Source organism: Aulonocara stuartgranti (genome assembly GCF_965226115.1).
Source record: "Aulonocara stuartgranti genome assembly, chromosome: 8".
Classification (NCBI taxonomy): Eukaryota; Metazoa; Chordata; class Actinopteri; order Cichliformes; family Cichlidae; genus Aulonocara; species Aulonocara stuartgranti.
The window spans coordinates 4,153,359-4,181,323 of NC_138959.1; the positions used below are offsets into that span (position 1 = coordinate 4,153,359).

General features: G+C 43.7%; 1 protein-coding gene across 3 annotated transcripts; it reads right to left on the reverse strand.

Annotated features, from left to right (window-relative positions):
• Positions 1–3,121: 3,121 nt before the first annotated feature.
• Positions 3,122–27,906, reverse strand: grnb (granulin b). Of its 3 annotated transcripts, XM_082544295.1 has the most exons (18): positions 27,786–27,906; positions 27,410–27,485; positions 24,260–24,400; positions 22,002–22,127; positions 21,268–21,381; positions 19,930–20,071; positions 19,684–19,811; positions 19,366–19,495; positions 19,191–19,282; positions 18,426–18,570; positions 17,942–18,048; positions 17,536–17,772; positions 16,821–17,057; positions 14,572–14,667; positions 6,313–6,567; positions 6,000–6,233; positions 5,392–5,640; positions 3,122–5,123 (listed from the first exon to the last, which is right to left on the reverse strand). In XM_082544295.1, the coding sequence occupies exons 2-18, from the start codon at positions 27,410–27,412 to the stop codon at positions 4,977–4,979; spliced, it is 2,583 nt and encodes an 860-aa protein (XP_082400421.1). In that variant the 5' UTR covers positions 27,413–27,485; positions 27,786–27,906; the 3' UTR covers positions 3,122–4,976. The 3 variants fall into 3 exon arrangements, with proteins under 3 accessions (XP_082400421.1, XP_082400423.1, XP_082400422.1); XM_082544297.1 differs by lacking the exon at positions 24,260–24,400; XM_082544296.1 differs by lacking the exon at positions 14,572–14,667.
• Positions 27,907–27,965: the final 59 nt, after the last annotated feature.

The following is a 27,965-nucleotide window of genomic DNA, read 5'->3' on the forward strand; positions in this document are numbered from 1 at the left end:
TTCTCCAAGACAGCTCACTGTTGGGGCAGTGTTTACTTTTAAGGGAATTATAACGTATATTGTATTTTGTTTAAAAATATTACGTAGGAGTAGGTCATGGATAATAAATATTGATTTTTAAATAACTGAACAAATATGAAATCTACCAGTATCGTTTCTTTAAAGTTTGTGGGAACTGAGTAGCCTGTTGGCATAAAAAGCAGGCACTCCTGTACCTTATAGGCTGGTGGCCATGATAGAAGTGTTCACATTATGTTCCAGCAGTCTTTGCTAAGATGCAAATTCATGGTTATATTTTCACTTTCATGATGCAACATGTCTCCCGTTAATGTGGCCAAACAACAAACCTTGATTAATCTATCCAGAGGAGGTTACTCCCCTCGCTGCTCTTTGAATGCACAATGACAAACTGTAGTTGGGCTGTGATGGTCAGTATTCAAAGAAATTGGTGAAATTTTAGATACAAACATGGGCGTGAATCAATCAACTCTGTGTTGAAGTGATTGTCGGACTGCTGATGACTGAATGTGTCTGATCAGATCTTAGCATCACAGTGGTCGTCCTGCCGCTGATTCTGCTGTTGGAGAATATCGTCCCGTATTTCTACTGGAAGGTACTGAACCCATCTTTGTGCTGAGAATGAACGCTTTATTGGGCTGAAAAGACAAGTGACGCAGTCAGTCTGACGCATGTGCTGTCATGTCTCTCCAGGCCCGCAGGGGGCAGATGCTGAGCAGACAGGAGACCAGTGGGCTGATTGACACTAACCTCGGTGTTTGTGCATCTCCAGAAGGTCAAAATGAGACCTTTACATCAGTGCGATTTCCTTTTCCCCTCAAAAACCTACTGTATACAGTCAGACCCATGCAGCGCTACTGTGAGCAATAAACTGCACAAAAATGATGGGTGTATATAAAGTCTGAAGGTTATGTAAACATGCCAGAATAATTAAATGCCAGAATGTTGTAGCAATTATTTCATGGTTAAAGCTTTACAAAGTTAAGATGCGAACCCAACTTTGGCAGTGTTTCTCCAGTTGTGCCCAATATCATCAGTAAGGAAGTCATTTTTGGCCAAAAAAAAAAACAAAACAAAAAAACAAAAAAAACAAAACAAAACTACAATCTTTTATTGTGCATTTGTTTTAGTTTTCCAATCCGAGTGCTTTTCCTTTTTAAGAAGTTTGCATTTTTAATATGTACACATACACAGAAAATGTTAGTTTCTACTTTGGGATTTTGCTTTTGTTTCTTGTTTTGTGATAATCAATTGTACTTTTATGGTATATTGTAACATTTATTACAAGTGCATATTAATATTTTTCTATATTAAAAATTTGAGCTCGAAATATTATGATAGAGATATGATAAAGTTCATCTATGAAGAACACAGGTCACCATGGACAAAGTTGCTAATCAGGGTGTTCTCTAGCAAATGCCAAACATGCTGCTACGTGTTGGGCTGTAAGCAAAACCCCCACCTGTGGACGTAGGGCCCTCATGGAGTCCGTTTCTGACTGTTTGAGCAGACACCTGCACATTCGTGACGTGCTGGAGGTCATTTTGCAGAGCTCTGGCAGTGCTCCTTGCACAAAGGCGGAGGTAGTGGTCCTACTGCTCCTATTGCCCTCCTACAGCATCCTCCACATCTCCTGATGCACTGGCCTGTTTCCTGGTAGCACCTTCCCTGTACACCAACTGCTGCACCTCCACCCACCAGTCTGTCAAGCTAATCAAGTTTGCAGATGACACCACCGTTATTGGACTCATCTCGGACGGGGACGAGTCTGCCTACAGGAGGGAGGTTGAACGTCTGGTGTCCTGGTGCAGCCACAACAACCTGGTGCTGAATGCCCAGAAGACAGTGGAGATTATTGTGGACTTCAGGAAGCACACAGCCCCACTCCCCCCCATCATCCTGACTGACACCCCCATCACCTCTGTGGACTCATTCCGCTTCCTGGGTACCACCATCACCCAGGACCTGAAGTGGGAGCCCACCATCACCTCCGTCATCAAGAAAGCCCAGCAGAGGATGTACTTCCTGAGGCAGCTGAAGAAATTCAACCTGCCAACACGGACGATGATGCAGTTCTACACTGCAATCATCGAGTCCATCCTCACCTCCTCCATCACCGTGTGGTACGCTAGAGCCACTATCAGGGACAAACAGAGACTGCAGCGTGTTGTGCGCTCTGCTGAGAAGGTGATTGGCTGCAGACTCCCATCTCTGCAGGACCTGTACACCTCCAGGACACTGCGGCGTGCAGCCCGGATCTCAGCTGACCCTTCTCACCCTGGACACAGTCTGTTTGACCTGCTCCCCTCAGGCAGGAGGCTCCGGTCCATTCGCACCAGAACCTCTCGCCATAAGAACAGTTTCTTCCCCTCTGCTGTTGGACACATGATAACCATATGACTGGTCCCGCCACTAACACATGACCCTACGCTGTGTCACTGCATCATTCCATGTTTGGCACTGATCACCACCTGCACTCATGTATATATCTTTCAACGTAGCACTTTTAATTCTTATCCCTACTTTTATTTTTTTCCATGTCTATTTAAGTGCTATTTATGACAGTATGTTTGCACTGAAGCACCGCAGCAATTTCCTAATGTTGTAAACCTGCTCAACATTTGGCAATAAACCCCATTCTGATTCCGATTCTGATTCTGATGCTCTGGACACTACGCTGACAGACACCGCAAACCTTTTTACCACACCCCAGATTGATGTGCCATCCTGGATGAGCTGTGCTACCTGAGCCACTTGTGTGGGTTGTAGACTCCGCCTCATACTACCACTAGAGTGAAATCACTGCCAGCAGTCAAAAGTGACCAAAACATCAACCATAAAGCACAAGTACTGAGAAGTGGTCTGTGGTCACCACCTGCAGAACCACTCCTTTACTGGGGATTGCCCATCATTTACACCTGTTGTCTGTTCCATTTGCAGAACATGTGAAATTGATTGTCAGTGTTGCTTCCCAAGTGGACAGTTTGATTTCACAGAAGTGTGATTGATTTGGAGTTAAACAACACAGTTTAAGTGCTTCCTTCATTTTGAGTGACACCTGCACACATTTTAACAAAACAACACCACAAACAAGCAAAGGAAATCAGCGAAATGAACTTTTATTTTCAGATTGAGCCAATCTGTAAACCACTTTACATGACAGTTATTTAAAAGTCATTGAAATTACTTAAGTTTAAGAGATCGTTCAGCTTTTTAGGAACTCCTGAATCTACAAACTCAAACATATTACCAACTGTGACACTGACCAAGTCTCAATTCACAAATAACTCCAAAAGATTCTCCTGAGCGCCTGTGTTACGTTTCTATGAAGACAAAGATGCAAATCAATGTTACAACTGCACAAAACAAAAGACTTTCCAAAGGATACAAGTAACTCCTACTGAAGAAGGCACAAACTGCTCGATGCTCGTTCGTGTCCCGTCAGCTTCCAAATGAGGAAAGAAATGTTTTTTTAATTATTGTTGTTTATTTATTTATTTTTTATTAATGGTGCTGCTTGTTGGCGGCAACATTAAAACAGCAACAAGCAGCCAAGTTGTGGCGAAAGCGTGAAATGGTTATGAAAACCTGATTAAAAACTGGCTCAGCCATGAAACGTTCCGATAAATCCTTCGTTTCTGGAAGTGAAATGTCTAAAGTTTTCCTCTCACCTTTACAGACGCCTACATTTCAGTTTGCATGTACAACAATAAATGTTTGACATTCTTAAGAGTCCGTGAAACATCGAGTCTCCAGACACCAAAACCACTTTACCATAAAGTAAATGTGCCCACAATCACAGCAGCTCTAATCGGACAGCTCGATTTCATCCTCTAAGCCTGAAACAGTCAAATTAACAACTGCATTAATAAATTCAGAAACACTGGAAACAATTCCAAAGGCTACCTGTTAGTTTGTCCAGATTTGTGGTTTTTCCACTGTTAAAGTGGTTAATTTGCAACTTTGCCATTTTAATGAATAAACCATCAGGAAAGATGATACAGTTCTGCTGACTTAACAAAAACTGCCTTTTAGAGAAGACACGTGGTTCAAGTCAGATTATTTAGGAAATGTTGCTCACAAAAAGGCAGTTTGTACATTCATGATTCTCTTCCAGAGAGTAGACCAGCTCTGTGCACTCATGTTTAAACACTAATGATCAGGGAGTTTCTTTCATGAAAGTATCAACAAATGTCATCAAAATATGCATAAGATTTGTTACACAAACTCAAAGGAACTGCCAACCTTGGTACAAAAACATGCTCCTCTATCTTAAAGGTTGAAGAGCGCATTCTCCACCCGCTGCACCCACCTGTTGTTTAAAGTTTTGGGCAGCCAATCAGAAGATACGTAGAGCTAAAGGAGTGAAGCAGCCAATTTCAGACAGAATGAACTGAGAGCAGGTGTCAAGCTCCCTGTATGGGTTCATTATTTTAAGTTCACTCATGCTAAGCTACTCTGTCTGAAGAAGAAAGGGGGAGAAAAAATATCAGCAGAAACAATAGACTTTCAAAAGAGACGAATTCACTGAAGTTTATTTTGAAATGGGGTTTGTTACCTATAAGAAAACTTCAGATCTGACATTAACAGATAACACCGCAGGTTGAAACGGACGCACTGTAAAGCTGTCCTGGAACCTAGATGTAGAGTGGTTCTGAAGGAGTGCAATAAATATTTTCAACCAGAATGCAGGCTAGGTTTCACCTGCTTCCCCCTTGAAAACTACTTCAACTTCACTAAAATTCCTTCATTGGCAAAAAGCAATTAAACAAATGTTTTTCCTGCATATGTGGACCAAATCCCCCCCAACCACACAAAACTCAAAAATACGCAAGAGTGCAAAAAACTCAGTGAATGCACCTCCACGAAATGAAACGGGAAGAAGCCCTTCTTGTCCACAGACAACACCAGTAGATGACATAACGGAAAGATTGAGATCATCATTGCACTTCAGTGGATTAGAGTCCGTGGTGGACAGTGTCTCTCTTTCGGTCCCCAAACCACGAGTCCCAGGTCAGCTGGGTCTGCAAGGTGCAGCCTCCGGCCTTGAGGTCGCACGAGTACCCGGCAGGACAGCAGTGCTTCGAGTCAAAGCAGCAGACGGCCTGAGAACAGACACAGCGTGTTCAGCACCGAATCAATCGGCAAGGCTCAAACTTATTTTATTCTAAACAAACATATGAGCTGAATGAATTCAGCAACAATAAAAGTCGATTATCAAAGATGAGTAGTAGCACAGCAACATATAGTATACCTGCTAAGTTTTAACATAAACATTCCAAAATCGAGCCTAGAACAAGGACCATCCAAAGTCACGGCTGGAAGAATGACTTCAAATGTAAATGAGTGGGAGGGACTGACAGGTGAACGTACCCTGGGGGAGGGGCAGCAGCTCCACTCCGTGGCGGAGATCTTACAGCAGGTGTCTCGTTTGGAGCAGCGAAACTCGCCCCTGCCATCACACGCCACATCCTCCTCGTCCTCCTTCACAGACTGTAGCACTTCGATCTGAGGGATGGTGCTGAGGTGGTGGTAGTGTCGTTGCTTCTCGCATGTTCCTGTCTGCATGTTGCAGGTGTAGCCCTGAGGGCAGCAGTGCTCGTGGTCAGTGCAGCAAACAGCCTGAGAAGAGACCACGATGCCAGATATTAACATGCTACAGCCACGAGTGAAGCATTTCAGTGATTCCTATTAAGCTTTTCCCTATATACACTATTGAACACTCCAAAAATATGGTCTAAATGGCAATTGTATTTCCTGCTGTAAGCACCAAATTTGTTTAAACAGGAAAGAAAGCCGGTTTTACATCACTATTGAAACTGCTGTCTGATTCATTTTAGTCTGTTGTGAAACCAAATGATATTCTACATCAGCAAGACACTGCAGAAATGTCACAGATCAGTTTGTGATCTTATCAAATGAGCACCTTTGTGGAAAACTCGAGGATTTAATGACAGTCTGAACATCACTGATGCACAAACCTTGAACAGCGGGCAGCAGCCCCACTTTCCGGTCTTCAGCTTACAGCAGGTCGTCCCTGAAGCGCAGCTGCTCTTGTTGTCACATTTAACGTCGATCACGGCGCCCGGCTCTGTTACAGCGCTCACTTTGGCGAACCACGGTATAACATGGGAACCTCTGGAGCAGGAGAAGTGGTGGGGCTCACAGGTGTGTCCGCTGGGGCAGCAATGGTTTCCATCTTTGCAGCAGACAGCCTGACGGGCAACACGGGTAACTGACACTCTCCCATTTAAAAAGAATTAATAATTTAAAAAAGGGAGGGGTTAAACTCACGTTCGGCAGAGGGCAGCAGCCCCATTTGTGTTCCTTTTCCATGAAGCAGCAGGTCGTGTCTCTGGGACAGCTGGTCTGGGTGTCGCACATGTTCTGAGTTGGATGGGAAACAGTCTGGCCGAGCTCCTCCTGCAGGGCTGGGATCTTCTGCAGCCAGGCCACACTGAGGCCACCGGGTTTGTCACAGGTGCCCTCTGCCACATTGCACTTGTAGCCTTTGGGGCAGCAGTGCTCGTGATCGTTGCAGCACACAGCCTGGAACGAAACAAGGAACGAGTTCTACATCTGGTCATCTGGATCCGGTCTTTTATCAGTTCCCAGAGTCAGAACCAGTCAGAACCAGACACGGAGAAGCTGCATTCAGCTTTTATGCTCCTTATATCTGGAACAAACTCCCAGAAAGCCTCAGATCAGCTGAAACACTCAGTTTATTTAAATCCAGGTTGAAGACTCACCTGTTCTCAGCTGCATTTGAATAAAGCACCAAATCCACACTTTAAGCCTAAATTTCAAAACTTACATTTAACTACTGATTTTATCTACTGTTCTGATTTTATCTGTTTTGATTTTATATACTGTTGTTTGTTTGTTTGTTAATTAGTTAGTTTATTTGCTTGTTTTATTCAATTTTAAATCATGCTTTTTATTTGTTCTTGTTTCTAATGTCTCTGTAAAGCACTTTGAATCACTTTGTTGTTGAATTGTGCTATACAAATAAACTTGCCTTGCCTTACATCACAGACTGAAATCCTTCAAAACATCACAGGCTGCTCTTCTGTTGATGAAACAGCTGAAAAGTTATCCTCATTTTATTTGACACCATATGATCCACCTCTAGTCAGCTTCAAAACACCAACTAATTGTCTACTATTAAGAGTTCTGTTGTTAAACCACTGGTTCCAGGTGTAAATCTCAGTGTTTCCTATTACATCTTCCCAAAAGAGAAGGAGTATTTTGGATGATTTAACACATCTATACATTTAAATTCAGACTTTTGAATTTCGATCAGTTTGTCTTTGCCTCTGAAAAATCCACTCAGGTATAACAGCTGTCTCAAAGTAGAAGTACAGAAAATCTCTACAGTCACATGAGGGAGAACAGGGTTGAGAGCATAGGTTGACCAAAATTACTGAAACTGTGCAATGAAGTCACTGAAACAGCCACTTTGACGGGCCCATGCCTGATCACCCGGTCAGCTGCCATGTGACTGAAACAGCAATAAGGATCAAGTTAGTCTGATACCGGTCTGTGACTGAATGGGGGTCATGTAGACAATTGCACTCAGAAGAGAAAAAAAACAAAAAAACAAAAACAAAAAAACAACACCTTTAAAAACAAAGTTGCTGCAGGATGGAAACTTAACTGCAACGTTACAATGTAGCGCTTGGCAACATCCCATTTTTATGGATTAACAACAAAACAACTGGCTGTTAACCAGTTAAGTTGATTCCTGTGAACAAACAAAGATGAGATGTGGTCAGCCTTCAACTGAGACCAGTTGCCTATTGGAGGGCAGCCCATGTAGTCAGCTTATGGCCGGGTTGTCGTCCAAAGGTTGAGCATTTTTCAGGCTGGTCAACACATCTAATTGCCAACAGTTACAGACCAAATAAAGATTCAATCAGAATCAGAATGGGTTTATTGCCAGATGTTGAGGTTTACAACATTAGGAAATTGCTGCGGTGCTTCAGTGCAGACAATAAGAATTAAAGTGCTATGTAGAAAGAAAGATATGTGCATGAGATATACATGAGATATATACATGAGAATAAGAATTATGAGTGCTACGTAGAAAGATATATACATGAGTGCAGGTGGTGATCAGTGCCAGACATGAAATGATGCAGTGACACAGCGTAGGGTCATGTGTTAGTGGCGGGGACAGTCATGTGGTTATTGTTCATGTGTCCAACAGCAGAGGGGAAGAAACTGTTCTTGTGGCGAGAGGTTCTGGTGCGAATGGACCGGAGCCTCCTGCCTGAGGGGAGCAGGTCAAACAGACTGTGTCCAGGGTGAGAAGGGTCAGCTGAGATCCGGGCTGCACGCCCCAGTGTCCTGGAGGTGTACAGGTCCTGCAGAGATGGGAGTCTGCAGCCAATCACCTTCTCAGCAGAGCGCACAACACGCTGCAGTCTCTGTTTGTCCCTGATAGTGGCTCCAGCGTACCACACGGTGATGGAGGAGGTGAGGATGGACTCGATGATTGCAGTGTAGAACTGCATCATCGTCCGTGTTGGCAGGTTGAATTTCTTCAGCTGCCTCAGGAAGTACATCCTCTGCTGGGCTTTCTTGATGACGGAGGTGATGGTGGGCTCCCACTTCAGGTCCTGGGTGATGGTGGTACCCAGGAAGCGGAATGAGTCCACAGAGGTGATGGGGGTGTCAGTCAGGATGATGGGGGGGGGGAGTGGGGCTGTGTGCTTCCTGAAGTCCACAATAATCTCCACTGTCTTCTGGGCATTCAGCACCAGGTTGTTGTGGCTGCACCAAGACACCAGACGTTCAACCTCCCTCCTGTAGGCAGACTCATCCCCGTCAGAGATGAGCCCAATGACGGTGGTGTCATCTGCGAACTTGATTAGCTTGACAGACTGGTGGGTGGAGGTGCAGCAGTTGGTGTACAGGGAGAAGAGTAGAGGAGAAAGAACACAGCCCTGAGGGGAGCCGGTGCTGATGGTCCGGGAGTCCGAGACATTCTTCCCCAGCCTCACGTGCTGCTTCCTGTCCGTCAGGAAGTCAGTGATCCACCGGCAGATGGGATCAGGCACATTCATCTGGGAGAGCTTGCCTCGGAGATGGTCTGGAAGGATGGTGTTGAAGGCAGAGCTGAAGTCCACAAACAGGATCCTGGCGTAGGTTCCTGGGGAGTCCAGATGCTGCAGGATGAAGTGTAGGGCCATGTTGATGGCGTCGTCTACAGACCTGTTGGCTCTATATGCAAACTGCAGGGGGTCCAGGAGGGGGGCCGTGAGGGTCTTGAGATGGGAGAGGACTAGGCGCTCAAAAGACTTCATGACCACAGATGTCAGAGCCACGGGTCTGTAGTCATTTAGTCCAGTGATCCTAGGTTTCTTGGGGACAGGGATTATGGTAGAGGACTTGAAGCAGGCAGGCACATGACATGCCTGCAGTGAGGAGTTGAAAATGCCAGAAAACACTGGGGCCAGCTCGTTTGCACAGTGTCTGAGGGTGGCAGGAGACACACCGTCTGGGCCGGGAGCTTTCCGAGCATTCAGACTCCTAAACTGCTTCCTCACATCTGCTTCATGAATATGAAGAGTTGTGGTCGGAGGAGGTGGTGTGAAATCCTCTTTTGTGTGGGGTGAGGGGGCGGGTGTTGCAGGTGAACAGTTTGAAGGTGGTGATGGCTCTATGGAGGGGGGGAGAGGTGGGGGAATGAGTGTCCAAAGTGCCTCTATTGTTGGGGTCGTTGGAGGTGTGAAGGCTGCCTGATGGCTCGTCAAAACGACAGTAGAAGTCGTTAAGGGTGTTGGCTAAGAGCAAGTCATCAGTGGAGTGGGGGGTTTTAGGCTTGTAGTTTGTAATATTCCTAAAACCTTTCCACACAGAGGCCGAGTCATTCTCTGAGATCTGCTGCTGCATCTTCTCAGAGTGCTGATGTTTGGCAATGTCCACTTCCTTAGTGAACCTGTACTTGGCCTCTCTGTAGCAGTCCCTGTCTCCGCTTCTGAACGCCTTACTCTTTTCCAGCCACAGCTTTTTGAGTTTAGGAGTAAACCAGGGTTTGTCATTGTTATAACTCACCCTGGTGCGTGATGGCACAATGCTGTCCTCACAGAAGTGGATATAGGAGGTGACAGTGTCCGTAAACTCGTCCAAGCTGTTAGAAGCAGCCTTCATTGTGTCCCAGTCTGTGGTCTCCAAACACGTGCGAAGCTCCTCCACAGCCTCGTTGCTCCACAGTTTTTGGTCCTCACGACAGGTTTGGAGAGCTTCAGCCTCTGTCTGTACGCGGGGATTAGGTGGATCATGACGTGATCAGAAAGTCCGAGTGAAGCGCGCGGCACCGCGCGATAGGCCCCGCTGATCGTGCTGTAGCAGTGGTCCAATGTCCTCTCCTCTCTGGTCGGGCATTTAATATACTGCTTGTATTTCGGAAGCTCATGGCTCAGATTGGCTTTGTTAAAGTCCCCAAGAGCAATGATGAGAGAGTCCGGGTATGTCCGCTCCGTGTGGAGAATCTGCTCTGCGAGTGCGCACTGAGCTGCTTGCGCATCCGCGTCTGGCGGGATGTAAACAGCGGCCAGGATGAATGAAGCAAACTCCCGCGGAGAATAAAACGGTTTGCAGTGAATGAAAAGATATTCCAGAGAGGGAGAGCAGTGCTGAGCAATCACTGTTACATCTGTGCACCAGCCACTATTGATGTAGAAGCAGACACCTCCACCTTTGGTTTTACCGGAGAGAGCGGCCTGCCGGTCCGCGCGCAGCAGATGAAAGCCCTCCAGCTTGAGCGCGCAGTCCGGGATGTCCTCACTGAGCCACGACTCCGTAAAACATAAGACACAGGAGGAGGCAAAGTCTCTGTTCATGCTTCTCATCAGGGCCAGTTCGTCTATCTTATTCCAGAGTGAGCGTACATTAGAAAGGAAGATCCCAGGAAGGGCCGTTCTCAGTCCGCGTTTCCTCAAACGCACGAGTACGCCGGCTCGCTTACCTCTCTTTCGACGTCTCACTTTCCTGATCAGAGTCAGCAGTAAATCTGCCGCAGATGCGACAAATATTGGAAATAAATCCACAGGCGTTGTAGTCCTGCAGTTAAGGAGCTCAAAATGAAATACAAAGACTACTTGTCAATATTGAGTATGTTTCCCTGATTGCCATAAGTCCCCATGACAGAACTGCATGGAGGTTGTTTTGAACAGAGTGTAACACTAACAGTGTGAGGATTCATTATAATTACTAACTGCATGGAGTGTGATTATTGTTGAAAATGAATAAGAAAATCAAAAACGATAAAAACCCTTTCTCTTGGAGGTCACATCCCCTCCAGGGAGTTATGGGAGAAATATGGCTTTGGGACCTTTTTTAGTATTGGTGACAGTGCTGGAACTTTCAATGAGTCTGCCTTATGGCCTGGGGGGAATAAAGACATTGGGGGACGGTTTTATGATTGACAACATATGGAAGAAGGTACAAGACGCACCCAAGAAGAAGAGGAGTATGCTGGAGAGAAGGAGAAGAGCGGAGTAAGTAGAGATGGGATGTTTCAGTAATTCCTAGGACCGTGCACCAAAGTTTGAATTAAAAAACATCTAAGCTATAGTTTCCTAACACCTAACCAGCCTGTGCCAGGAATTTGTATCTGACATCCATCCACGATTCCTAAAAGGACCTCTTAGTAAACAGACTGATTACTCCTTGAAATATAAAACAGCATCTCCTTGGGACAAATGGAGATTACTGAGTTTATTGAATTGTTTTTCTCAAAAAGATTTAATAATCTCAATTTAACAATTTCTTTTTTTTGTATCTTCATTGTGTATAACCTGTGGGATGATCCTACCCAGGCCACTGGATCCTAAACCTAACCATTTTGCCTTAAGAAAGTGTCCCTAGAATGTGGATAATTTGGAGGATGGTCTTAACTAGACACATGGCCCTAAACCTAACCACTTTGGCTTGGCAGATACTATTAGAACTGGAGAATTAAAAGGGAAGATGACCCTGCCCAGGCCGCATGACCCTAAATTTAACATCTTGGGGGAAATATTAACAGTTGGTAACTGCATTTGGGAAACTTAAACCTTATAGTGGGGAGTGAATATCTAAAAATGCCAAGCATTTGGGTTGAGGTGGCCATGAAATAAGAATTAATTTGCCCTCTTATTTATGTTGAGGCCTCCGCTGACCGACTGGACCTTTTACCTGATTTCGTTATAGTGATGTCTTCCCCCCCATCATCTATTGGGGAGTATAATGGCTGTCCTAGTGCAATAGGAAAAGCAGCCCTTCAAGTTGTGGTTTTCGTTGATTATTTGTTCAATTACTCTTAAAAAGCCATTCTTAATATAGGGTTCTTATTATTATGGGTTGCCTTACATAGCCTTTTTAGTTTTGGAATGAAGGTGAATATGGGTTGATTGTTTATTTAGTTTTTGTAGATTTTTTTTATGTATTTTCTTTTTCCTTTCTTTCCCTGTTTTCACATTCCTGCTCCGGATGTTACCCGTTGTCGGGTTCTCCCCCTGGTCCGCGACAGCCCTAAGACTCCCTCCGGACCCCACTCCCTTACCTAGTTGTTGTTGTTGTGTGTTTTATTTTCTATATATCTATATAGATCTATCTATATCTATATCTATATATCTATATATTTTATTAAACCATCCTCAGCAGGATGATGTTTTAATCATAAAAATTATAAATAATAATTTTATGGTTTTGAATGGTATTATCATGGGTTTTATTTTTATCTTTTTACAAATTTCTATGGTTATTTTTATTCTTTCTTATCAATTCCATATGATATTTTAAATGGGTTCTTTTTATTTTTAATTTTGTTGTTCTTTTAGAGAGAGGCCTGGACACCTTTTAATATTGGGGAGGGATCAGGTGACATGAAAACATCCATGTGACCTATGATTACCAATCCTGGGAGGGGCCCAGGACTTGGGCATCTCCCAGGAAATGTGTTTAAATGCCTCGCTCCTTCCGGACACCTAGTAGCATGTATCCCTCTGAAGAAGCGGTAACTCCGCGAAACGTCAGGGACGCTAGACCAAATTTGTTGGAAGAAAGGCGACTTTTTTAGCCCTTCCAGAGATGGGCGACAAGTAACTTTGTTTAGCCCAGTCACATGAAAGACTATTTTAATTGACGAACTTTTTTTACAACTGTAAAGTGGGGAGTTTTTATTCACCTGTAGCGAATTGACTGTGAACTCTAAATGGGAAGTGAGAGGTGGCGTTGGATCTGAGCGAGGCATCGGTGTGTGCACCTAAACCCTCTTGTTTTTTGAGTCTCAACCGACCAACAGACACTGACGCGGGGACGCCCGTGATCGGTGGGACTACTATATTGTTCGGGTCCAGGATGGAAGCACACCGGTTGGAAACGCCACGACTGCAAGAAAACGACATGCAGGATGGCGGATGGACGTTTCCACGCCACCAGCGAAAAGCACGGAGGAGACAGAGATCACTGAGCCTGAATCGAGTGGTCCAACAAACACAAAGAAACTCAGGTGAGCTCCCCACTGACAAATATAAGGTACAAAACAATAACTTTGAAACCTTAGGTGAAAGTTCGTCTGGTGGTGGTCTGGCTACGCATGCTGGGGGTCGGGAGGGGACGAGGCACGGGGAGGGATGGGGTCGCCCGAACATGAGACGTGTTAGACAACAAGGAGGACAAGATGCTCCCGCACCAAAGCGTGCACTTGATGCTGACACAAGGAAGAGTGCGAAGAATATATTTAAATTAATACAGACTGTACACCATAAAAGTGTGATTGAAGAAGCACGCGACACGGGCTTATACCCCAGGGGTATGATAAAACAGGTGTCCAGGCTCTCTAGTTTTATAAAACCGGCTGCGCCCACAGAACAAGTTAGGAGGCAACTTGAGCAAAACACAGACTCTTGGATGTCCAAAAATCTAGATATTCTTTATGATCATTATGCCACTGTTATTGAATCTTTAAAAGGAACTAGAAAGACTGAGGTGTCATTTCAGGTGGCAAAGACGTGGGCTTTTAAAAGATACGGGGCTCGCTTACGAGTTTCTACAATGTCAACAGTTGAAACTCTGCTTAAATCGTCAGGGGAAGAGGGTGGAGGGAGGGCCCGCTCGGAGGCCGGCCACACACGGGAACAGAACACAGTACAGAGGGGGGGGAAGATCGGGGGTAATGCCGATTGATTTGAGAGATGATAATGAATTTCCGCCCTTACCTACAGTGGTGAAAAACCAGACTGCTAGTAGCAATAATACACAAAATGTTTCCCATCAGAAAAACCTATCGTTGGGGAAAAGGAAAACTATTTTAGAGGAGCTGAATGAGCTTCAGACTGTTAATGCCCGTGCGCCGGCCACCTCGGGAGCCCTCCCGAGGGTAATTGTAGAAAAGGGGAGAAATGTAGATGGGGGGGAAGACGGGAGAGGGTGGGAGTAGGGTGGAGGCAACAGCCAGAGTTAGATCAAATGTTGTGGTAGATTTGGATGAAGCTGATGACATTCTGCCTGCCTCTTTGTGCTCCCCCCCTGTGTGTCCTAGAAATACTGTGCGCTGCGACTTGCCCTTAACGGCCGCGAACAGGTTGCCATCTGAGCCCGCCACCCCTCCAGTTTCTTGCTCCACGTCTCGCGCAGGAGACCGGACAAATGGTCCGGACCCTATAATGAAACAACAAAAGCGAGTAAAAATCCAAACCTCTGCTGAAACAGGTGACAAGGTAGTGGGTGAAATGACGATTGAGGCCCTGCAACAGCAGGAGCCAGCGGGAAACCTGAGCAGTAACTCATTGGACCGCGCTGATCCCCACTATTTTAATATTGAGAGTAATTTTCACCTGAGCGAGGAGGATAATGAGAGCAATGGCTCGGCGGCAGAGTTTAAAACCGTGTGGCAAATAAAGCAGAGGGAGTCTCACAGCGGGCGCGGGCTTACAGGAAAGGGAGAGCCGGTCGGGGCGGGGGCGGAGACGAGGGGCGCAGAGGGGGGTTACCATACACCTACTTACCATCGGGCGAGGCCTAGTAGGAAATTACAGGATTGGAGAATCAAAGTTGATAAACCGGTAGTTTTCTTGGGGGACTCCAATCTAAATAGAATACCCCCCTTCGAGAATGATCAGATTCAGGTGGAGAGCTACCCGGGTGCGAACTTTTACCATTTCTTCAACCTGTTGGAAATGACGCCGGTGTGTGAAAATACGGAAATGGTGATCTTGTCTGTAGGCCTTAATAATAAGGATCAGGACCCTCAGAAGACCTCAATTAAACAACTACGCAAGGTGGTGAATGGGGCGAAAGCCGTGTTTCCGAATGCGGACATTTTTGTAGCCCACATCCACTTTTCCAGATCACTATCCAAACTCCAACAGTCAAATCTCACTATGATCAATAACTTCATCAGTACACATTATAATTATTTACCGTGCATACCTCAACAACACTTCCATACCATAGCTGATGGCATTCATTGGACGAGTGAGACTGCTAAAAGTATCTTTGACAGCTGGTGTGAAGGCCTGCGACTCAGCGTGGGTCTTACGATGTAGTATTGTGGTTTAATGCATGTGGGGGGAATTTGGGCCTGTTTGGGAGCGCGCTTGCAGCAACACCGGTATGCCATACGGGCGGATCAGCTGCGCTCCACAGTGGCCACTCACTTCAGGGAACGCACAGAGGAGGCCCTGAGTATCGTGAGCCTGCAGGCCAACCCGGGCTGGTCGGTCGGTCAGCGGAGTAGGATGGAGAGAGTTTGATGCCAGGATGTTATTGTCATCTTTAAATATTTCTTTTGTGGGTGTAGAATTTTTATTACATTTGGTATTTCTTTGATGTTGTCAACACTAAGTATATGCAGTATATGGTCCAGAATAATCAATCAAGACCCCAATGTCGGAGGGAGGGAGAGTTTTTAGAATATAATTATAGGTCAGGCTTTGAGAGTGTGGTGAGAAATAAAGAAAGTTTCAAAAGAAAAAAATGGTCTGGAAACCTGTTGTTTGCTTCATAACAGAAATTCTGTGAACAGATCATAATTATATTTCTAAGCAAACTGTCACCGAAAAAAAAAAAAAAAAAAAAAAAGAAGTTTCCCTGAGTTACAAGCAGGCTGCTGTCCTGTTCCATTTTGTGTTTAAACTAGTGTGAATGAGACATTACTGAAATGCACTCAGAGCCACAGCTGACTTCTTATTTTCCATCCTCAGACTTGGGTTTGATTGACATTTTCTAATCATCACACGTCTTAAGCTGGACTGTAATCACTGTTCACATTGGATCTAGGATTACCTGGGGACCTCTAATGAATTTAATTCAGGATTAGGAGGGGCGTGCATGTGTCTAAATCACATAAGGTCCCCTGGTACTACTAATCCTGTGCAAATAGGGCTTAACAGATGAGTATGAACTTTCAAGACCTGGAAGCTGGAATCTACAAGCCTACTACTACTACTACAGTAAACAAATAACCACCCAGAAATAGGTCATGACCTAAAGATGAGCCACTTATGCACCATGAAAGCACTCCTGGGATCACACAGGAATTAGGAGATGATGCCAGACAAAAAAAAAAAAAAAAAAAAAAAAAAAAGAAATTACAGAGGCTCGGTGGTTAATGTTAACCAAATCATTACAATTTCTGTCGTGTTTGAATGTGCTGTGGATAAAAATAATTCAAGTATCAGTAAGAAAAATTAGAACAGGATGTCAGAAATAACCACAGCTGACACCAAGAACAAACAAACCCTTGGCTATTTGCACATCAAAGTTAAATCTGGCCAGCACATATGATCAGGAGGCAGAAAGGAGATGCTGACCTGTGGTAAAGGGCAGCAGGCCCACTGTCCGGAGTTCATTTTACAGCAGGTGGAGCCCCACGGACATCTGGTCTTCTCATCGCATTTCTCATCCTCCACCTCCAAGGTCAGAGCTGCTACCTTTGTCAGCCAGGAGACGGGCGGAGAGAAGCCCCGAGGGTCATCGCAAGTTTCGGCTGCCAGGTTACAAATGGTGCCGTGGGGGCAGCAGTGCAGGTGGTCCTCACAGCACACAGCCTGCAGGTACACACAATACAGACCAGAGGAGTGTTACACCGAACTACTAGAAAGCCATGTAAGCCAATTGATTTTTTTTTTTTTTAATTTACAAATGTAAACTCTTAAGATCATAAATCTCCTGTGTGAGCGTCCTGGGCAGCATTAATTTAGCACATCTTTCCAAAGGCGGTGATCGGTACCCGCTCCCTCATCGAGTCTGCTTGTTTAACACACACCAATTTGCTCTGAGTCTTTGAAATAAATTGGCATGTTTGTTTACGAATTAGCTCATTGTTACTAGCTCACCCGCTGACCTGCGCCACTGTTCGCCCACTCACATCAGCATGAGTTTGCCCTCCTCAGAAAAATCTGGCTCAGTTCTCTGTTGATGGTTTGAGCCTGATGTACTTGTGGTTACAGGATTTTCATGAGCTCAGCATTTTGAATACTAGAGACAAGACAGAAGAAAGCAGTCCTCACTTCAGCCCCGGATTACCTGACGCAGCGGACAGCAGGCCCAACCGCCACTCGCAGTCTTGCAGCAGGTGGATTTCCCAGGACATGTCGTTGATTTGTCGCACCTGTTGTTACTGTCTTCCAGTAAAGGAAATACCGGCACGTGTCCAAGCATGGGAGTCACGGCGTTACCTGTGGAGTCGTCGCACGTGGAGCTTTTCAGGTTACAAATGGTGCCGTGGGGGCAGCAGTGCAGGTGGTCCTCACAGCACACAGCCTGCAGGGATGAGGAACAACCCAGACTTAGAGTCTGCAAATGAACTACTACATTACCTAAAGGAGAGTCCATTAATAAGCTCTACTCGTGTTTATTAATGGACAATAACTCACATGAGTTACAGTCTCCCTGTCGGAGAGGAGAACAGGTCATTAAAGGAAAAGTGTACCTGTGGTAACGGACAGCAGGCCCAGTCTCCTTTCAGTGTTTTACAGCAGGTGCTTCCGTCAGCACAGGCCGCAGAGTCGTTGCAGGGGATGGAATGGACTGAAAGGTCTGCAGAACAATAAAAATCACCACCACAGAAGCTAACATTTTTAGATTCCTGTAACACTGCTTGACTCAATGAAACGTTTTGAGGGAAACCCCCCCACAATGCAGCACAACCAGATATACATTTCACACATTCTTCTTCCTCCTTGTCAAATTTTGGCACAAAGAAACCCAATCACTGACAAGATGAAAACAGATGGAGAAAAGCTTCTTCCCACTCCACTCAAAACGTTAAAGTTGACGAATTTCAGTCAAACAGATTAAGGCAACATTACTGAAGATATTAATAAAACATTTGTATTAAAACATGTTTTTCTCTGAAACACATTAAATATTTAGAGTTTGATCACAGAAGATGTGATGATGGCCGTCTCACTCACCTTTTCTCTGGACTTTAAGGAGCTCGGTTGCAGCTTCTGCCAGTGTCATGGTGGGGTTTCTCTGGGTAGACTCACAGGTCCTGTGGTACAGGTCGCACTCTGAGCCTGCAGGGCAGCAGTGGATGCGATCTGAACAACAGATGGCCTGAAAGAAGTAGTAAATCTTTGCAATCAATGATTGTGTGAAAGTGAGAACTCAACCTCATCAAATACTGCATTTCCTCCCCCGAGCTGCTCTCCTGGGCCTTTACTGCAACTACCTTCATTTATGAGTCTTTGTGCTTTCAGTAACTGAAAAGCTTTTGAGCAGAGCTCAGGTGAAGGACGTACACTGAAGAATATCCCTGCCTCGATTTTGCAGTGTTTTTGGCTAATTATCCATTCATTTTGAAGCACTGTGCAGCTTATTCTGGTTTTTCAGTCTAATGATTACTTCATTCATTGCAATGTTGTAGCGTTTCTTTCAACCTCGTATTGACTTTCAGAGGAAAACTACCAAAAGGAAGTCTTAACACTTTGAATCAACTCTCCATAAGTATTTCAAATTCATAAATGAAAGGAAATTCCAACAGGGACTCATTACATTTGAGCAAAAGCAGCCTTCAGTTTGTTAGATATGCCACTTATTTGATATCTAAAAAGACTAAACACCTGATAAAATATTAAAAAGCTTCACAATGACCTTTAGCTAGTAAGAGTCGGTCTCTCTGCAACTTCCTGTTCATCTAAACTGACCCCATCGCTCAGTGACTTCATACTACTTACACTGGGCATCGGGCAGCAGCCGTAGGTGTCGTTGATCATCTTGCAGCATGTGGTGTGATCAGGACAAAATGACTTCTTGTCTGGACAACTGACTGAGGGGATGACAGAAGTGACACGGGATCCATCAATAAAATCCTATTCAATGTTTGTTTTTTAATTTAAAGATAAGACTTACTGTCACTGGCTACAGCAGGGATCTTCTTCATCAGGGGCATGACGGTCTCGCCACGCCTACACCGTGAATGCTTCAGGTCACACTCCATGTTGGCAGGGCAACAGTGAAGGTGATCCTCACAGCATGTGGCCTGCATGAGATTCAAACACAGGATGTTTTAGCCTTATTAGGAACCCTCGTGTCAATGTTTTCCTCCAATCAGTACAGTAAGAATCAAACAGCTTTAATTCAGCAACATAAAAATATGGAAAATGCTGGAAACTGTTGGAATACTTTAATTCAAATCACTTGTACTACATCTACAGCATTTATATGCACCTTTGGGTATGGGCAGCAGCCGTACTCTCCGCTGGGTAGCAGACAGCATGTGAAAGCGTTCGGGCAGCTGAGTTTCCCATCAGGGCACGATATTGAACTGCCAATGGAAGCTACAAAAGTAGTAAGACCTAAAGAGAAACGCAGTCTTCTGTTAACACTACAGTATCATCTGCATATAAATTTAGAAACGTAAGTGAATACATGATCATCACATTTCACTGTTTATTTATATGATGTAATCCCCACCTGGGTTATTCCCTCTCCTTCTAGCAGGTAGTTTGGCCAGCAGAGGGAAAGACTCCAGCGAGGCAGAGACGCACCGCAAGTGAGCGATATCACACTTTGTTGCCTCAGGGCAGCAGTGGCGCCTATCGTCACAACACACCGCCTGCAGAGAGAAGATCACGGGATCGTGAAGCACACCAGCACTATAGATATACAACTGGGACATGAAAAATGAACAATTGATGCACGTGAGACATTTTAATTCAGTATATAGAGTAGTTTGAATAAAACAGGCAGATGTGCCTTTCTATTAAAGCAAATGAGCACTGATTGCTGAATGTGCAGCCAACAAACACCATCTGATTCCAAGGAAATGCTGCAGCTTCAATGAGTTTTAAATACTGAAGAAATTCAAAGTGTTTCATTTGAAGCAAATAAATGTCTAAAACTGGTCATTTCACTCTGAACAGACATTTATTTTATTTTCCACCAGGAGTATACAGAGATTATAAGACTTATATTCACACAGTATTAGCCATTATCAGAATATGAAAAAGCTGAAATGTATAAAGTTTTCATTTTTGGTGTGTCTAAATCAAATCCTAAGTGTCTGACATTTTTAACACTTACTTTAGATTCTGACATTTCTATAGTTTTAGCTGCTTTCAGGATCGATCAAGTTCTCCCCTCTTTGCCTTTGCTGGCAGCTGCAGAGTGCTGACATCAGCAGCTATGAGTGATTCAGCAAAAGGTCAGACTCACTAATTTTGACTTCAGAAAATGTGCAGTCTGTGGCAGACGTGCAGTGTCATTCTGTGTTGCCAGCCAATTTGTTCATGAAGCAACTTCAGAACCACACAACCACCCCTCAATGAGTGTTGAGGCAACATGATTGAAGACATTGGCAAATAGACGCAACACAGACAACCACAAGTCCAATGACACTTTGTTTGTTTTTTTAATATAAAATGAATGATCACCGCTAAGGATTTAAAACAGAGTCATCACTAAATGAAGTGTCAGGAATTTGTGGTAGTAGAAGGGTTGCAAATAAACTTAAAGATTCTTAAAGCTGTTGCATTTTCTAAGCCTGTGCATCCTTTACATCATCTATAAACATGGTCTGAAACCATTTCAATGTGTGTGTGAAACTTGAGGCAAACTGAAGTGTGTATTAAACATACAGTGTTGGTGAAGAAATACATCACATTTCATTTTAAACAGCTACAAACTTTCATAGGCAGCCTGTCAAGAACTCATGCAAGAAACAGCTGATCATTTTTTGGTGTGAGAAACCTGGGGCTTGTGTGAGTCAGTGATTTTAGGCAAAGAGATGGCGTTTGTGCTTATGTGTGTCACCTTGGCTAAGGGGCAGCAGCCCCAGGAGCTGTCAGGAAGCTGGCAGCAAGTCGTGTCATCCGGACACTCAGACACCTGGTCCGGACAAACGACTGCCTTCACCGTCTCCTCGAGCTGAAGCAATCACATCACAGCCAACGCATACAAATGCAAGGACGCCACATGGTCAAACAAACAAAAGGCTTAAAAACACTCAAATATGAACAGTTCAAGGAATCAATAGTCAATTAAAACACACTGAAAATCACTCCAGCCACAGCGTAATATACATATATAAAATATAGATTTTCCTTGCAAGACAAGAGAACAAACAACTGCTGGAGAGATTAAGTCCGTGGAAACATCTTGGCGCTGCACCAAGAGAGATCAGGTAGCCTGTGTGGGGGAGGTCGAAGCATCTGTGCTTGTAGTGCCATCGTGAAACCAACACTATTGCGCCTCTCAATACTCTGCACGTTTCAAAAACATTCCCCGCACCTCTTCAAACACCTTATTTACCCATGAGTGTTGTTCTTTTAAGTCATTTGTTTTTGGGGTGGGAGGAACGTACAAAGCAGATCAGACAATTCCATTATTTTAACAAATAACACCAACTGAGCAAACGTATCCAGATAACAAAACTGAGCTTGGTTCACTGGAGATTCCTTTAAGATAATCTTCCAATGGTTGTTGGTGGGGTAATCAACGTTAAGATGTCTAAAGACAGAAGCTAAGCTTTGCCCCACCCCCTTCACCTGAGGCTGGGTCGGGAGTCGTGTCATCCACGGCAGGGAAACTGTTTTATTGACGCATTTCTCATGGACCAAATCACACAGGGTGCCCTCGTAACAGCAGTGGAGGTGGTCTGAACAGCACTCTGCCTACAGAGGGATTCAAACAGAGTGTAAGAGAAACAGGTTCACTGAGAGGAAACTTAAAAATTGAAATCAATTTTAAGTGACAGCAAACTGACATTTTATTTTACAGTACTATTTTTCCCAAGCAGAACATAAATACTGAGTTTTATTAGTTTATAGTACAAAATATCCTGCAACTCTTGTACAAAAGTCATATAATATATACTGTCAATAATATGCATAATGTTCAAGGTCATTCTATGAAACTGTATGTTGACTGTTTTGTTCTATTAAACTTTCTAATACTATATTTTTAAAAGAACTCCCCTTCAGCGTGTGAGCAATATGAACAAGCTCTCAAAATTAAAACACCGTCAGGAGGAAGACGCCCCTGCACAGAGGGAAATAAAACCCCGTGTCATCCTCGATCAGTACAACGGACACTCAGTTCTCAGTGAGAGCGCTTTATGGCTGAGAAACGGCCCGAGTTTGAGCGCTAGCCTTATTCACAGCTAGCTTCTAGGAAAATTGTACTCTACAGCTCACATGCTGCAGGTTTCCAGTTTTACTCATTTACTGTGGCAGAACAAGCCAGAGTGGTGTCTGTGGGTAAAACTGCCATGTGACCCCGCCTACTGCGCCATTGAAGGCCCTCTAATGACTGTTTTAAATGAATAAAAATACTCTTTTCCTCATTAAGTAGTCTTCATTGTCATGAGAAAGTTATTTTCACAGGACCCTCTGCCGTCATGTGAAAAACCAAGTACAAGCCGTGACTCAGCAGATCGCTACAGACAACAACTTAAAGAAATTCTTTTCTACATGACCATGAGGCTTGGACTTTGCAGTGGAGGAATTTTCCCCACTCTTTGCAGTGTTGCTACTGATCCTTGAAGCATGTAGCATTGATTTGTGCACAGCTCTCTGAAGGTCCTGACTATATTTCTGTTGGGTTGAGGTCTGCAGCTTGACCTACTACTGCAATAACTTCAGTCTCCCCCCCCATTCTGTTGTAGATTTGCTGCTGTGCTTACAATCATTGTGCTGGTGCATGATCCAGTTTGGACCACGCTTTGACCATTTGACTCTAGAGTACAACGCTGTGGCTGTGAAACAAACCCTCAGCTCTCCACCACTGTGCTGACATTTGGAATGACGTTTTAAGATTAGAGTTGATAAAGCATGTACTTGGGGCTGGAACACGTGACCCTGAACCCTCCCTTATTTATGCTGCAACAGGCCTAGGCTGCTGGGCACGTCCCATGATTGTTGATGATGTTATTAATAATCTCGGGCTTTCTTCCACATAGCATCTTTTGTCACGTCTTCCTCCCCTTACACCCGACCGGTCGTGGCAGATTGCTGCCCCTCCCTGAGCCTGATTCCAGGAGTTTCTTTCCTGTTCAAAGGGAGTTTTCTTTCCCACTGTTGCCAAGTGCTTGTTCATCAGGGTCATCCAATTTTGGGAATTTCTTTGAATCATTGTAGGGTCTTTATCATATAATATAAAGTGCATTGAGGTGCTTTTGTCATTTGGACAGATTACATCAAACGTTATTTATACAGTGCCAAACAAACATTGTTCTGCAACTCTTGTGGAATATTCACATGCAACTCTGCAAACCTAAGCTGTGCTGCCATGACAAGGCACTTTTTCCTGACACTTGTAAACAAGTCATACCCGTTTCTTTTTTTTGTAAATTGTGCGTCACAAACTTAAACACGCTGAGGCATGTAGAGTGTGAGATGCAGATCTTGGTTTTTTCAGTTTAAGCACTGGACAGTCTGATCTCATGGTAAACGTGCCGGGACCTGAACTCCTGGGAAGACTGGCAACTGTATCCAATGTTTTCCACTTATGTAGAATGACAGACTTCAGACTGACTGGAAACTGCTTTCTAACCCTCCCTTAGATTGATGGGCAGCAACAACTGCTCCTCTGAGATCATTACTGGCATCTTCCCTCTTCAGCACTGTGTTAAACACACAAATGCTTTAGACTAGCAAACTCTTCGTCGCTCACACTCACTGATGATCGATGAATCAAGTGCATTTGGTTAGCAGTACCTGGCTGCTACCCTCGTCTTAACTTATAGAAGCACGATAGTGTACTTGATTAACATCCAGGTCAGACACAACAGTGACGGGTAACTCACACGTGGTAGCGGGCAGCATCCGTATCCCCCCTCAGTATTCTTGCAGCAGGTGTTTTTGTTCTGACATGTGTGTCCATTGGGACAGACCAGCGCCGAGCTCAGACCCAGCAGGGCCAAACACAAGAACCCCATCTGCAGAGCCTGAACACAGGGAACAGAGGACAGGGCTGTGAGCGATTAATACAAACCCTTATGGGGATTTCTGGGTTTTATTCTGGCTGTGAGTGAGGAGGAGGGAAACAAAGACAAGTATGCTTAGCAGCTGCAAAAGAATTTCAACTGAAACTGGATTTCGCCACTAAACAAACCCAGATCCTTCTGAGATTGACGTTCCCTTCATATCATAACTACTTTATGTCCTAAACAGCAGCACTATAAATGGCAAGTCACGAGTTCAAGATTCAATTATTGGCTTTTGCAAAAACTCAGACTGAAAGTGACTCATGTCTATTATTTTTAGTTGGCCGCTAGCATCATTAACGGCCTTTTAGCTCAAGCAGAAAGAACAGAATAACAGACTTAACAGACTGCTGAATATGTAATGAAAAAAGATTTAGTGCCAATTTAAGACTGATTTTCCTCTGGACTGTTGTGATACAGCAGTGACTTTTTGTCCCAGAAAAACTAAACTCATTGGACGTTCCTGCTGGCTCATGTCACAAGTTTGTGATAACATTTTAATTGCTATACATTTTACAGGCTGGATGGAAATAAAAAGTTTTCCATGTTATGAAGGTGGTTCACTTCTTCCTGGAGTACATAGCCATGATGTTATTATCTGCTCCAGTGCCGGTTAGATTCCACGTTAGAGAACAGGTAAGAAATCGCCACCTACAGACCAATTAAGTCTTCAGAAAAATGGCATCACCGTTCCTGGAAGAGCTCTTGTTCATCTTGTTTGTCTTTGTTTTTCCTCAAATGAGCATCAGGAATGAAAACAGATTATTAATACCACTTTGATGATACACACTGCTAAAACACAGGTTAAGAGGAAATCACGAGAAAACACAAAACACTCTGAAATGTCTCCTAAAAGTCTGGATGCTTCTGACAAGGTGGCAATTCTGGGCTGAAACCACAAATATTTCCTCAAATATAATTTAATAACAGTATGCACTGTAGACGGCAAGCAGTAGCATCTGTGGCAGGGATTTTAAACTCAGGGCAGACAGCTGCAGTTTATGGAGATGCTTTAATTTTAATACAAGTGAAAAGTTTGCCTCATGCAGCCTCTTGGAATTTAATTTTGTTAACAAGAAGCCTTCAAGTAGTCCAAACATAAACTTTAACTTTTATAAAAGCTTAGCCTTATAGAACTCCTCATTTTACATCTAATTACAGTTCAATTCAAAGATGACGCCTGAAACTGCCCAAATATGAAAATGAAGCTTGCTTTTACAGCTCTGTCACTTGAGACCAAGTTCCAACAAATACATTTTGCTGTAGTTAAGGACTTCTCATCTTTTGCAGATTCTGTACTGAGAATGAAAAAGGGATGTTCAAACTGAACACATGCAACATGTTTAAAATAGCGTTATGCGTCTGCTCAAAACGTCAATTTTCACTTTCATATTTTTGTACTAGGTTAGCGTTGGGGTGTTTCTTTGCACTTCTCACTCTGGATAGCGTCCATATCTATTACTGATGGCATTCAGCTCCACTGCCATGAGCACAGGCAAATGCAACCTTTCAAATTTTATACACCTCAATACCCATTTAGCTTCATGAGTTCCTGTTCTACTAGAATCATTGCATTCTATTATTTAAAGATTTTACATCATTGCATTTCACAGGTTTCTATTTATTCGTTTCCTTCTCTTTTCTTTAACCTAAGTAAGACACCTGGTTTGTAATAGAGACATGTTCAATTTCAAAGATCCTATAGTCCCTCTTAAGTAGCTACTAGTACTGCAAAAAAGGGGCGGAAGAATTAAAATGCAATGTTTCTAAAAGCACAAAACACAAACTGTTTCTGTGCAGTTTGTCTCTCAGCCCGATCTCCAATTAGAGAGACTGTCCAACAATAAAATATTAATGTGCAATACTCTCAGAGATCAAGAAGATGTAGAGAGAGAAAAAAAAAGCAAACATGAGGGGAAGATTAAAGATTAGGGACTGCTCAGGATGCTGACATTTGATAAATTTCCTGGCTTATGTTAACTACGGTCATATACAGATCCACTGTCTTAATCAGAGAGCAGATCTATAAGTAACGTGCTGCTGAAATGATCTGATCAGTTCATAAGATCTTTCAGCTCTGGATTGACGTGCTGTTCATGGCATTTAGTTCAAGAGCACAAATCATTAAAGTAAATTCAAACAGGTAATCCACTTTAGTTTCACCTGCCAGATTCTAACTTTTACCAAATCGTCACACTGGCTACAAACTAGAAAGGAGTCATGATGGCTCATATAGTGGCTCAATCTCAAAATTTCTACCCAGTTTTTTTTTAGGTTTAGAAAAACTGTCCCAGGTCATTTTGGGAGCAGTGACCCAAAGTGTTTGTGCAGGTCAATCCTGTCACCTGAGCAGACAAGTAAAACCTCAGGCATTGCTCCAGCCCAGCATGATGTCAGTCACCTGAGACAAGGTGTGAAAGGACAGCATTCCCTCTCTAAAACTCAAGAAGCCTCTTGGATGACAAGTAAAATATCTTCAAAACCTTATGAAGTCCAGCTGCCTTATATTCCAGATCTAAAGACTACCATGACCCAGATAAGTGGGAACCTACACAGACAACCTACACACGATGCCAAAGGGCAACGCCACGACACCCATTTAAATCTAACGTGGGAGGGCAATATAAACTAAAAGACAAACAGATCTGGTACATAGCAAATGAAAATAGATAAGAAAAGGCTGCACCAACAGGGCAATAATGGAAGGTCTAGTTTCTTTGTAAACACACGTTAAGCTCACATTTCAATAAAAGACAAACATTACTGTCAACGACTTTAAAAGAACAACTGCAACAATTCATAACGTGAAAGATTGCTAAACTTCACCTGTGCATATGTCAATATATGGTAAAGCTCGGGGATGGGGTTTAGTCGCTTTCCGCCCACTTTTTATTTATTTTTTCTTAAATATACAAACTAAACCTTTACAAAGCCAATACTGAAGCAATATATACGAAATAAAACATTTACCATGATTAGCAGGAATCCCGAGAGCAGGTAGAAAGAGTTTAATCGTTATCAGCACTGGGCACTTTTCTGCATACTCCTGAAAAACAACAGTACACTGTCAGTCGATGTTATGCTTTTAGGAAATACTGCATTATACTACAGGGGGTAAAAGGAGTGACAACGTTTAAGAAAAATAACCTGGAACTTATAAAAAATACCAGCTGAAAGGAGAGAGCTTTCTAACGCTAGCTTTTATAATAAAAATACAAGTTAGCGTAGCAGGCTATGCAGCTAAAAACAAAGCTAGCTGGTTTAAATGAAGTTAAGCGGATGTTCTCTTTTCTTTTTTCTTTTTTTTTTTTTAAATCAACGTACGAAACGGAAATCATCCTCTTACCTCGCCTGAAGGGTCACATACATGTACCGTTTGATGTGGTAGTGACAGCCTGCAACACCCAGAACGCACAAAGCAAACAGTCTCTGATAATACTTATATCACATGACGCCTGACACGTGACTCTACAGGCTAGCGTCTTAAAGGGCCAGTACACTGCAGCGTTCCAGGGTTAGGAAAATA